At 37.2% G+C, this 14,711-nt stretch overlaps 1 protein-coding gene across 1 annotated transcript in view; it reads left to right on the top strand.

Moving 5' to 3' along the window:
* Nucleotides 1-14,711, top strand: part of LOC150110579 (cilia- and flagella-associated protein 43-like) — a 609,434-nt gene that overhangs the window by 461,179 nt on the left and 133,544 nt on the right. Inside the window, exon 20 of the mRNA XM_090401881.1 lies at nt 7,442-7,567. Within this exon, the coding sequence (XP_090258007.1) occupies nt 7,442-7,567 (126 nt within the window). The remainder of the gene's footprint in view (nt 1-7,441; nt 7,568-14,711) is intronic.

Here is a 14,711-nt window from a genome sequence, read left to right on the forward strand (position 1 = left end):
TGTTGGGATCACATTTTTCAAAAGGGCACCGAACACTGTCAGGGTCCTTCCATTCAGTATGTGTTTGTTCACTTTTGTTAACTTTATAAGTATTGCATATGCTTCATTTGAAGCAGATAGAGGCACTGAAGTTTTTAAATGTTTAACTTTCTGCAAAAATCATACCATCCAACAAGCATGCATGTGCATACATTCAGTTTGTTGGCATATGTTTTTTATTGGTAATCTCCAAGAATGTTAATTACCATATTTTTCGATAGATAATGCACGCATTATCTATACAAAAAAGTCTAAATTCACTAAAAATGAACATGCGTGGTATACATTTGAAAGGTATGGGAGGTAAATCCAATATAATAAAAAAACTAAGGTAGAAGTATTACTTAATATTTATTGAACATTACACTATTCAAATCCAAAAAATTCCTCATCTGACTCAATATTGAAAAAATCAATTGTGTTAAAAATTTTGTTTGGTATTTCTTCATCTTCATAATCATTGTCACCGGACACCACTGCATTCCCTTGTGCTTTAATGAAACCATTTCTAACACAGTTTTCACTTACAGCAGCCCAACTTTCTACAATCCATGTAACTATATCTTTATATGACATTCTTTTCATCTGCCCTGTTTTGTTATATTCATGGATGCCATTCATCATCCAGTCTTCCCACTTATCTTGCAAATTGTCTTTGAATGGTTTATTTACTGCAAGATCAAGGGGTGGGAGTTGTTTTGTTAAACCACCTGGAATGATGGCCAATTTGGAATACTTACAATTGTTTTAACTTCTGCTGTCATGTGTGCCCACACGAATCCAACACTAACAAAGATTTTGGGTTGAAAAATGCCATGTTTCTCTTTTGCCACACATTCTCCAACCAAAATTTCATAACCTCGGAATTTATCCAACCTTTATCATTAGCAGTAACAATAATATCTTTGGAATCACAACCTTTTGGAAAACAGTCTTTCTTTTGAAAATCACCATTGACCTTGCCATTGCTTCTGCCTGGTATCTCCACTTATGGGCCTGGCTTCCACTGAAGAGACCTCAATAAAAGTCAAAACTACTCTGAGTAGTGGCCCTTCCCTTAATGCATGACATTATACATATCCACAAGGAGATGTGTTTTGCATTATGGGTGATACTGAGATAGGAGTGATGTTAGCTTGGTCCACCTTTGCTACGAGTTATCTGGTGTTGTACTACCTTACCCGAGTCCTGAAGATATTTTCAGGCACAAACTTTGTTTGCTCACACTTGGATAAAGGATTAAACTAAATTTATTATCATCTGCAGTTATGCAGAGAACCAGTAAAGTTAGACCTTTCGTACCCTGTTGTAGCAACTGAAACCTCTTTTGCTCCCTTCGGATTCACAGTCCTAGAACTAGGCATGTCAAAACTTATGGGAACCTCATCCATATTCCCAAAGTGACAAGCATCAACCCCACACAAGTTTTCTCTCAGAAACAAACGAAATTTAGCTACTTTTGCTTCCCAGTCGCACGGCAAATTTTGTCCAACACTAGTGGAGGAGCACACACTTAAATTGTTTCCTCTTCATAAATCCTAAAACCCAAGAGGGCCTTGAAATCCTTTATATTATCGTTTTGTGCAATTCTTTTGGATTCCTGCAACACATGGACAGTAGATATTCTCATTCTTTAGCTCTTTCACTAACAACCCAATCAAACAGTTTTTTTCCCCTATGGTTGGCCACAAGCACCTTCTAAACCCCACAGTACATTTCCTCATATGTAAACATTTCAAACTTCTGTCTTCCATGTCGACCACTGCTACTAGCAATGCACGTGTTTTTAAAGAATTCCTCCATTCTCTGTCTGTACTTCCTAACTCTACCGCTAGTTGGCTCATGCTCGTTATCTATACAACAAAAGGAGTGATAAAAATGTTGGGTGTGTGCTTTATCTATCGAAAAATACAGTATTCAATCATAAAACTTTGGGGATATTACAGTAATCTACCATTTATCTGACTCTTCCCTTATCAGATGGCAGGTTCTGATAATTGAAGGGTCAGGTAATTGAAGTACAGTTAGATTGTGCTCTTAAATTTGGTTGACATGCAAGAGTTTAATTGAAAGGTCGGATAAATGGTAGATTATCTATTAAAAAATGAAAATACTCTTTGTTTGATTCCTGTGTGTGTGTGTATGTGTATATATATATATATATATATATATATATATATATATATGTGTGTGTATATAAGTGCAATATATGATAGCAATTTGTATATATACAAATTGCTATCATATCCCTTCTGACGGGCATAATTTCAATCCTACGAAAGCTTATGACTTGCTTTCTATGTTCCCACGCCTGAAGAAGTCAGACAATCTGATGAAACATGTTGCGTTTTGAATAAATTTAATTGTTATTCTAGTCTCAGTTATAGTCAGTATATATAAATATGAATATATATATATACAGTATATATATATATATATATATATATATATATATATAGACACACACACACACACACACACACACACACACACACACACACACACACACACACACACACACACACTGCTTGGAAAGAAGTCAACAGACACAATAGTGTGAGAAACAAACAGCCATGGCACCTACCTTAATAAGATTTAGAACCTCCTTTCACTGCAGTGTCTGCAGGAATGCTATCAGGCATACCTTCCATAACTGTATGATAGTGATTAATGGGAATTTTGGACCTTTTTTTCTTTTAGGGTATGTAATGAGATCCTTCACTGTTGTGGGGTGCATGTCCCTTTACATCATTTGACACAATAGTTCATTCCACAGATGCTCAGTAAGGTCAAGATATGGCTCTGTGGAGGTCAATCAAGTGTGGTGACATTTGTTTCCAAAAACCATGCAAGTACAGCAATCTTATGACATGGTGCATTGTTTTGCTGAAAGACATAATGCTCTGTAACATAGAAATGCTATAAAGTAGAAAGCATTGCATTGTCCAGAATGTTCAGATACTTCTTGGAATTCAAAGTTTGTGGTATCGCAAACAGAGCTTCGAGGCCAAAACAGGATAAACGAGACCATACCACCACACTGCCATTTCTAAAATTCATAGTTGAGGGGTTATGTACTCTGATAAGAGATGTTCGCTGAGCATCCATCACACCCACTCCATCTGCTTTGTAAAGAGTATAGCATGATTCGTTACTCCATAACACAGTTTTCCAAGCTTCTGCTTCCACTGTTCATGCTATTTGCACTGCTGAAGACAATGCAGCATGTTGGTTCAGGTAACTTTTGGCTTGTATATTGCAGTCCAGTCATCGAAACCCATGTTGTAAGCCTTGGTTCTGAATGTTTTTGTGCAGATTCATGTTCCAGTCAATGCCTGGAACTCTGCATACAGTGTATCAGTTGACGAATGATAGTTTTTAAATGGTTATCTTTGTGGCACTGTATGATCACATTTGTTGAGTGCAGTGGGTCATAAACTGTGGGAAACACTTGCATTTAACTCTCTGTGTTTCCATCTCAGTATGGTATCACCGATTGTTGATCTGGAATGGCCCAATTTGTCACCAGTCTGCCGAACAGATAGGCCTAAACGTGGCATCCTATCAGAATGCCTCTTCCAAACTCCATCAGTTTTCTTCTTGCAATTTAAAAAATAAACTACAAATACGTAACTTGTTACATGGCATGATGCACCTTTCCCATGGGGGGGTGTCTGTTGACTTCTTTCCAAGCAATGTGTGTGTATATATATATATATATATTTTATAACTTCTATTCACTCGCTTGTAGACATTTTAAAAATATTATTTAAAATAAAGAGGCAATAGGCTTCATTTTGGCAATATAAACATTATTTAAATTAAGGGGATATTAAATCCCACATTGTTTTAAAACCAAATAAGAAACTCAAAGATCGGAATCAAAGAGTTTCATGCTGAATATAGTAACTATAAACGTATCGGTGACTTAGTGGCAGCTAAAGCAGTTCAAGTACGTAGTACAAACTAGGGCAACTCGTAGCAAAGGTGGAGAAAGTTCTGATCACTATTCTTAGTATTTTCCATAATGTAAAACCCATCTCCTATACTTTGGTCTAGCTACTTACTGATGAGATCTCAATAAAGATTGAAACCGGTCTGGGTAGTGACCTCCCACCATAATGTATAACATCATACATCTTCTAGGAGATGGATTTTACATTATGGAAAATACTACGAATAGTGATCAGAACTTCCTCCACCTTTGCTACGAGTTGCCCTAGTTTGTACTACATGCTTGAACTACATGCTCTAGCTGACACTAGTAGTTGCTGATACGTTTATAGTTACTATATTTGGCATGAAACTCTTTGATTCCGATCTTTGAGTTTCTTATTCGGTTTTAAAACAATGTGGGATTTAATATCCCCTTAATTTAAATAATTTTAAAAATAATTATATTGACTATGAACACCAAGAAAGGTATGATAAAAACTTTAATAAAACACGACTAGTTTTGTCGGAAACCTGACAAATTATTTTATTATTTTTAATTATTATAATTACTTTTAAAATGTCTACAAGCTGGGTGAACAGAAGTTATAATATCTACCTACCTTCCGACGAGGTTACTTTACAATGCATTAAGGAATATCAAAAGATTCTGGAAAAGATTGGACTTTTCATAAACAGGTTAGTCTTTTTGAAAAGATGCAAGTCCCACTCTATCATCCCAAAGTTCTTAGATTTTAAGGAATCTATTCGCACAAAACGTGCACATAATATTTACCGTAAAGCAAAACTGGATCTGTTAAATGAAATGATTGCAGACACTAAATATATTCTAGCTTCAGCTTTCTCTAAAAAAGATGCATTAGAAAATAGCCTGAGTTCTTCTTTAGACAACAGTTCTTGGAATGAGGTTAAAAACCTCAGCTCTCACCGTGCATCTAGATCCCAAGACATCAATAAATTAACTCTCATTAGGAAATTTAGTCGCCTCAAACAGGAACAAACTTGTCAATCTCCTATTGGTTTACAAGACCTAAAAAATGTTGTCATAAACAAATCCTCATATATCCTTTCTTCAGCAGAAATTAGCATACTGTCTAAAGGACTCAACTCCATCCCATCCCCCACCTCCATTCCTAAGGAACTCTTTCTAACCAAAGTAGAAAAGGCTGCCTCACATCTACCAAAACAAATAGCACACTCAGAATGGAAGCTATTTTTACAATAAACAACAGTCGTCGACCTGCAGATAATTTATCTTGTGCTGAAAGAAAAGCCATCCACCATCTTCGTAATAACAACAAAATCATTATTCTACCAGCTGACAAAGGTAATGCAACTGTAGTCCTAGACAGATCTGATTACCATACAAAGATCAATGATTTATTAATATCTGATACTTAGTGACCCTACAAGAGAACTTCATAACCGAACCAACAACCTTCTCAAATCTACTTCAGAACTCCATAGACTCACCAGGCTATCTCTCCACTCTCTTCATCCCCTAATTCCCCGTTTGTATGGCCTCCCGAAGATTCACAAATCAGACACTCCTTTAAGACCGATTGTTGAAGGCATTGACTCACACACTCACAACCTGTCCAAATACCTTGCCTCTTCCTTAAAACATCACATTGGTAATTCCTCCTCATATATCAAAAACTCTGAAGATTTCACATCTAAGATAAAAAAATTTAAAACTCAAAGAATCTAACAGAATGGTTAGTTTTGATATTGTCTCTCTCTTTTTACAAATGTGCCCACAGAAGAAGTCCTCAATCTACTAAAAAACAAAGTTCCCAAAAAAATTTTTGCATAAACTCTGGCTATTTCTCATTTGAAGGAAAAAAATATAAACAAACCAGTGGCCTAGCTATGGGCAGCCCGTTATCTCCAGTGTTTGCCAATATATTTCTAGAAGACTTTGAAGAAAGAGCTATTTCAAGCACAATATTAAAACCCAGACTGTGGCTGTGATACATGGATGATGTCTTCCTCATCTGGGAATATGGTCTAGAGGAGTTACAAACCTTCCTAGATCATTTGAATAATCGCCACCAGAACATCAAATTCACATCAGACCTCGAGATGTACTCGCCTTTTTGGATTTAAAGATCACTAGGTTGCCTGATTGTCTCAAACTTTCGATTTTTCGTAAAACTACTCACACAGATAGATATTTACATATCTCCTCTCATCACTTCCCTCTGCAGAAACTTGGTATTATTTTCACTCTGGCCCATCGGGCAAGATCTTATCTCAGAAGAAGCAGATCTTCAAATAGAACTTGACCACCTCAAAAGCGCATTCTTGAACAACTGCTGTTCATCTCGAAGCATCTCTAAACGTCTATATCCACGTCTCCAACCTTGGCAAGAAGACAACTCCAATCCTATTACACATTCAATTGCCATTTGTAAGCTCTCTATCACCAAAACTGGTGAAAATTATGAAGAAATTTAACATTAAAACTTACTTCACCACCCTACCAAAACTTTGTTTTTTGCTGAGTCAACCCAAACAAAAACACAACCAACTTCAGTTTCCAGGAGTTTACAAAAACATCGGCAGCTGCGGTAAACCTTATTATGGACAAACCGATAAGTCTCTCCCACTACATCTTAAAGAACATCAACGTAACATCTCTTACAAGAGAACCTGTGCAAGCGCCCGCTCCAGTCATGTTCTTTTCTTCGCTAACTCTAATCTAGAAGAGTGAAAACATCAGATAGACTGGAATCTTACAACCACTATCCATAAATGCAGTGACGAACTAGAGAAATGTATCTTAGAATCAAAAGAAATAGTTCTGTACCATCACACATGAACAATAATTTAAGCTACAGGTTACCTGACTCTCATAGTGCAGCAATTCAATTCTGGCACTCTCGAGTCAGTGGCTGGCCACTCACTTATTCCTCACGCTAGACCTACCACGCAGACACCAGTCAGATTTGACTGTTGCTATTCCCAATTTGTTTATATGAGTAGTCCATGTTTTTTGTTATTTTTTCCAGTATTTTTGTAATTATTAACACACCTGAAGAAGTTGGCATTCCGATGAAACTAGTCGTATTTTATTAAAGTTTTTATCATACCTTTCTCGGTGTTCTTAGTCAGTATAATTATTTTTAATACACACACACACAACACACACACACACACGCACGCACGCGTGCACACACACACACACACACACACACACACTGCTTGGAAAGAAGTCAATTTATACTTTTAGATTTCTTCAAAAGAAGAGATCTGAAAGTATAAATATGTCAAATATGAAACATTGCAAAATTCTTACAAATAAAATCTCAAAATTAAACTAATGATTGAGAGACTACATAATAACATTTTATGAATAATTCAAGGCTTATATTGTTACGCTTTCATCTTTACCTGTAGTGGATTGTAATATCTTTTTTTTTTGATTTCTTTATATTTTATTCAGCTTGAATGTCTGATGGCAGAAAATGATCAGCTTCCAGAAGATGCAAAAATACCAATCAGTGAGTTTGTTCTGGATCAAGAAACCTTAAAACAGATCACCAGGGAAAACAGAAATAAGCTGAAACAAGTAAAGTTTCACATATTTTAAATTAATAATTTAATATTTTATGGATTTGATCTTTATTTAGAAATATCCTTATAATCATGTTTGTATTCTGCTGGAAAGAGTAATCAAAAAGTAATCATCGATCAAATCTAAATAGAAACGACCTTAAATGTTCCCAGTTTTGAGAAGTGATTTTATTAAATACATCACATTATTATTAAATGTTTTCTTCATAATTATTTATGAATAACTATTTTTGCTTATTCCAATATAATGGACTTGTGTGCTACATTGAACTGAGTTTGTTCAACTTCACATATCGTTGTATAATTTCAGCTTAACTAAGAGCCTCCTTAGCTCAATTGGTATAGACGAAGCTCTTCACAGAAAAACCTGGGTTTGATTCCCATCTGTATCATGAGGAATCTTTATCTGTTCTCTTTCAATGAAAGGTGAGTCAGCCGATTTCATTTGGATGTAGGTTTTTTTGCCTAGAAACTTGGGTTTTTTGTCCCCCAGAACAGGCAAACTGGTCCTGCGAGCACACACGCATTACAGTCAGGAATACTTAATACCCAGACATAGGCCTGATCTATCAGCTATGCTAGTCCTGGGCCCAGATAAAATTAGGAGTAATTGAGATGGCGCCATACCTCCCCATAAAAGGGGTCACAACAGTTGTATCATCATGCAACGGCTGTGACTGTTGTATCATCATACAAATTAAATAAAAGCTTAACTATTCCATCAGAATGAGTTCAGGTGTAGCTTTGGGCATATATGTTAGTCTTTAATTTCAACCTCACTATTCATTTTCTTTGCTTGCCAATCTTACTTAGTTGTAGTCCTAAATGATCACTATAAACCTTGGTCAAAATTATGCTGCAAATTAAAAGCAATGTATTAATATTAATACATATAATACTGTTATTAATTATATTTTATCTTTTTATCTCTACTTCATGCCAAGATAATTTCAAGCCTGCCATGTCTTCACTACTACCCTCATTATGAATACTGCCATTGTACAGATACTTTCCTTTTTCTAATTTCAGCAGCACTTTACCATCCCATCCCATCTCTTCCTGAACCCCCTCTTTCTTTCCTAATAATGCAATGCATATTACATTCTATCCTGGTAAATCTATGTTATATTCATCCATCAGTTAACTGTAATTAATACCAATAATTTTTGTCTGTAGTTAATCAAGGCACCTTACCCTTGTCGCTAATACTCTTGGCATTCATAAGCAGGCATAACACTGAACTTTCTAGTTTGTATATATGTAGTTGGTTCACATGAACTGTTAAAAAATAATAAGGATTATTAGTAAGGAAGGATTTTATTATGTTTATTTTGTTTCCAGCACTGATTTAAGGGTGGTAGCAGACTGAAAGTGTCTAATTATAGGCCAGTTTGTGTGTCATCAGTAGTTGTTAAGAACTTGGAGAAATTAGTTAGGGATTGTATACAACATTGGGCAGATGAGGGTAATGTTATCTTTGAGAGCCAACATGCATTTGTGAGGGGGACACTCTTGTTTTAGTAATATGCTAGCCTTTTATAATAAAGTTACAAGAGCAGTAGATGAGGGAAAGGTATGTAATGCCATTTTCTTGGATTTAGCAAAGGCATTTGACATGGTGCCACATGATAAGCTGATATTTAAGTTGCAGCACATGGGTTTGGATCTCAGAATGGTCAACTGGATCAGGATTAGCTGTCTGATAGGTATCAGAGAGTTGTGTATGGTGGGGCAGTTTCAAGGAGACAAAGGGTTACAAGTGGGGTCCGACAGGACTCAGTACTGGGACCTATATTGTTTAACCTTTATATCAATGATATTGTCAGTAGATTGCAGGGGGATATTCAGTTGCTTGCAGATGATGTGAAGCTGGGAAGGGTTATTAGTAATAGTGCAGATGTGGTAGCCCTGCAAGAGGATTTGAATAAGCTAGATAGATGGGCAAATGAATGGGGGTATCGGTTTAATGCAGCAAAATGTCAAGGTCTTGAGGTTTGGGACACATCAATGGGACACCGCATCCTCTATTGGAGGAGATATACTGGAGGAGGTAGGGGAGAAGAGATCTGGGGTTGATGATTGATAGAAACCTAAAATTCAAGAGATACATTTCAACGGTGGTGAAGGTAATACAGAGGATTGCTTCAATAATTAGAAGGTATGCTGACCTGCAGAGATAAAAGAGTTATCATTCCATTCTATAAGACCCTGATCAGACCACACTTAGACTATTGTTCTCAGATTTGGTCCCCAGGATTTGAAGGGGATAAATTAACTGTGGAAAGGATAAAGAGGTGGATAACAAAGACCGTTTCAGGACTGTACAATGTTAGTTATGACAATTTACTGAGTGAATGTGGACTGCAGAGTTTGGTGGATAGAAGAAGGAGAGGTGATAAGATTGAGTCTTTTAAACTGTTGAGAGGTGGTTACAGGGTTGACACTGGGGAGTTCTTTCGCTTGGTTGAACAGCAGGAAGGAGTGATGACAAGGAGCCATCCCTGGAAGTTACGATAGGAAACTGTGAGCAAGAGGGTGAGGAGTGGTTTCTTTGTATGGAGGGTGGTTGAACCATTGAATGCATTGCCTGATAGAGTGATGAGAGTGAGAACGGTCAATGAGTTTAAGGAGTGGTATGATAGACTTTGTGTTTCCTAGGAGGGACCTCCCATGATGAGTCTTGATAGACTTGTGTTTCCTAGGAAGGACCTCCCACGATGAGCCTTTTGACTCCTCGGAGGCCTAAATAATAATAATAATAATTTTTAAGTTTGTGCTGTTGAAATTACCATTTTTTGTATGATTGCTGTGGTCTTTTGTTAGGATATTATTGTCTCTGTAGCGTTTCCAGTTGTATTGATCAACTTTATTATGCCAATTGCCAGTTCCAACACGTTACCAAGCCTGCCATCATTTAAAGACCATATTATTCATAGCATAGTTAAGGATTTCATAGCTTAGCTTCCTACAAACATGCCAGGTGAGAAACAGGAATGTGTCTGTGTATAGTCCGTGCAGTTAGCCTAGTGGCTATGAGCTTCGCAACCATATCAGCCATAGTCAAGTTAGCCAGTCTTGGGCATGGACAGAAGGATTCCCCCCCCAGTTTATCTGGGGGTTTTCATCCCACAAGCAGGCAAACCGGCCTTGTGAACTCACAAGGATTACAGTCATGAATATCGCCCTTAGGGGATGCAGAGGAGTGGCAAACCGACTGCATTAATACGCCAGTTACCCCTCATTAAGAGGGGACTCAACCCATCCTAGGACGGACGAGAAGGATAGGATAGGATAGGATAGGATAGGAGTCTGTGTGTAAAATGCAGGCAGTGGAAAGCACTGGAAGATATATGTATTTTGATCTCGGGATTCAGCAGCAGTGGAGTTACTACTTCAGAATCAGGTAAATACCAGTAACCTGTTAGAAGGTGAAGAGAATGTTAACACGTTTGCTGCCACGCTACTTCGGCATAGTCTGTTCCCATAGCCGAGCAATTTCACTTCATCAAGGTCAGTACGGTAATCTCATTGCCGGTGGTTAGCGTCATATGAGTATACTCGTAGTTGGCTTGTGCAGAGCATATACCATCTATGAGAATACGCAGTTTTGATGCTAACTCCACAAGCCAAGCATTTTCACTTCTTCAAGGTCAGTACAGTAATCTCGTTGCCACCGGTAAGCATCATACGAGTATACTCGTAGCTGGCTTGTGTAGCTGGTTTACCAACTACGAGTATACTCGTAGTTGGCAGTGAACATGTTAAAGACGTACATATGGATATTACCTGTGAGTGTGGATATTGTGGCAGAAGGAGATAGTTTATCTGATGGACACGATTGTGTGCGTGTGGGTGTGTGTGTTGTGTGGAAATAAAAGTACCGAGAAAGGAGATAGAAAATATGAAGACTGAGTTAAGAAGTATGAATCAACAGATTAACCATGCTACCAGCCAGGATACATATATATGTCCACATTTCCATGGATGCAAAGTGCATATTAAAATTGTAATACCATTGATATTACATTGAAATTTATGATAGATACGAAGCTTTTGAGGGTGCATATTTGATCTTTAATGGCCAGTGAGGTGGTTAAGAGGCTGGAAAGGTTGGCTAATGCGAGAAGAGTGAGAGTGGTTTTAACAGAATTGTGTGAGAGAGCAAGGAAATGAGACAGAGGATGAGAGGTAATTGGAGAAAGGAGGCAAAGTAGGTGTTTAAGCAGAAAGAGTCATGGATGCCAATGAGAGAAGAATAAATGAATCTGTTCAGAGTATCAACTATGAAGATTTGATGATTTTGGGTGTGCAGAGTAGAGTGCTAGAGGAGTGCTTGTTGGGTGGAACAATAAAGAGTGTGGTAATGGCAGTGAAGTGATGTGAAAATGTAGAGGAGATGATACTAATGGTTGGTAAGATACCCTGAGGAATAGCGTGAATTGCGTAGCGAGAGATCTGGGGATAGTGCAGAAATGTGTCAGATGAAAGATAGCGAGTTTGTGTGTTTGTGTTGCCGTAGTATGATAAAGCAGAATAAAGGATAAGAGCATTGATAATGATTGAGTTCATAGTGAGAATACATAGGAAAAGAGGTCTGGAATTGAGGATGTAGGAAATCTGTATGCAGGAGGTGGATTACATATGAATGCATAAGGATGCAGTCATTTGGAGAGACTTTTTTCTGAGCAAGTGAGAGTATGTTAGTGCAGAAAAACTAGAATTTCAGGGTGAAATGTAGCAGGGATGACCTCATGGGGATAGTGATTTGAGACTATAGATTGCCTCATTGTGCTGGAAGGCTTGTGTAAAAAAGGCTCCAATTCAGATAAGTTTTTTTGAATAATTAATTATAAATAAGTGTGTGTTTATGTGTAAGAGTTGGTAGAAGTTGTGTGTTTGCAGAAATTGTAGTGTGTGGGCTTGTTTAAGTTTATCTACAAAATTGTTACACTTAGAGTGGAGTATAGTATATTATGAGGGATAGCATGAATCATGTAGTGAGAGATTTGAGATTAATGTTACCAAGATTAATTACTACTGGCAAAGGAAAGATGGCGGCGGCTTTGTCTTTGATTGATTAGTCTCATCTGTCCCTTTAGGATAGGTAGAGTCCCTAATGAGATTCACAATGAATTGTAATGCGGCTGGTTCATCACTCCTTGCTGCATCCCCTAAAGGCAGTATTCATTACTGTAATCCGTGTGTGTTCACAGAGCCAGTTTGCCTATTCTGGGGGACAAAATACTCAGGTTTTTCATCCCCCTGCAGAACAAATGGGTTTAAAAAAATCCTACCTTTGTATGAGACCGGCTAACACTTTTGTCGAAAGAGACCAGATAAATGTTCCTAATGTCACTGACAGGAATTGAACCCAGGTCCTTACGAAGGGTGTCATCTATACAAACTGAGTTACATTGGCTCTTCTTTGTCTTTACAAGAATTTAATTTTGATTTTAGTTAATTCCTGAAATGTGAGGTGTGCTATATGTATTTGCTAGATTATGTTGATAAATTATGGATATTTATGGCAGCTGGAAGGAGGATGTGCTCAAAGTGATCTGAACGCAGACTTGATTGGTGGTAACATATTGGTAACTGAAGGTGGTAGTGAGAATGCCACAAGTAGGATGAGTACTTGTCTGATAGCAAACAGAGATACTGTAAAAGAGGTGAAATATTAGTAATTAGTAAAATAGTTTTGAAAAAGCGAATGAGTGGTCTGCTGAATGAAACAATCCATGGTAGTAAGAATGATGAAAGCGATATGAATGTGGTGAAAGTTGAAAAACAGAGTGCAATTAATGGTACAGTGGCAAGGGGAATTGATGGTGCAAGTGTATGTGTGACTGATATTAAAATAAAGAGAATGAATGATAGTGAAAAAAATTATGCAAGATTTGAATGCTAAGTCATTGAAGATGAGGCAAGAGATGAGACAGATGCAGAGTGAAATGAGGAGAATTGTAGATATTTGTGGAAAAGTGGAGAAGACCAAAATGAATGATGTCATTATTAAAGAGGTAATGAAAGATGTGCAAGCGGCATTATGTGAGGACTCAATTGTTAGAGGGGGGTGGGAAACGAGAAGATGCACAAATTTGTTTTCGTAAAGGTAAAATGAACAGAGTGATTGATGTGTTGCTTACTCCTCATAACCAGTGCATCAATCACTCCTTTGCTAGCGCAAACAAGTTCGTAGTGGGAACAGGGAGAAATGATTTGGCTGGGAACAAAGAAAATGTGAATTTGGAAAAAAAATTAGGAGAGTTAACAGATGTCATCACTTGCTCACTGATATTGAAAATGATGATATTAAGAAGGAACTTGACATTTAAGAATGGTGAGCAGAACTAATCTAAGGAGGAATGATTGATTAAAAAGAATAGCAGAGGAAAAGTTAACCAAACTGTGTTTGATGTAAAGATGGCAGGAAAAGAATGACAAGAAGACCATAATCTGAGTGAATTGATTCAGATAGAAATGCCTTAGAAGACAGAAATACTAGCTATGATAATATTGGTGTGCTGATAAGTAATATATTAATTTGGTGAAAAATGGTTGCTAGCAGATTAAATAATAATGTAAACTTATCATGTATCACTGTGATAGTAGCCTTTTCACTCCTTGTGGGCAAATATTAGGAACTTGATGATGATGATGTGCATAATGTCATCAAATAGATATGTTCATGATGTCATCAATTCTTAAGTGATAGATAAATTTCATTGCCCAGTGTGAAACCAATGTCCTGCTTATGGGAGGCCCGAAGTGCAATGATAAAAGGTCAGTGTTTAGTCACTAGAGCAGGGTATCTGCATAATGTAAAAATAAATAAATAAAAATACAAAAAGTACCCAAAATATCCAAAAAACATTGACTAGAGAAAAGGAGAGTATGGAGATTCCATTGTTAGAAGATTTGTTAATGAGAGTCCATAAGATCTGTTATCCAAGAGGGAGAATGAGCAAGATAATTATTCATGCTTTGGATATGAGGAAGAAATGAGCAAGAGAGTTAGTGATAGTTATGGGAACAAAAGATTTAGGTGGCCATAAGGAGAATGTAAAGGTGGATATCGGGAAGTTTTTTATTTATTTTGTATGATGATACAATGGCCGTGAGCCCCTTTTACGGGAAGG

This window comes from Typopeltis vanoorti, chromosome 1, assembly GCF_054136105.1.
Source record: "Typopeltis vanoorti isolate ZY-2024b chromosome 1, IOZ_Tvanoo_1.0, whole genome shotgun sequence".
Lineage (NCBI taxonomy): Eukaryota > Metazoa > Arthropoda > Arachnida > Uropygi > Thelyphonidae > Typopeltis > Typopeltis vanoorti.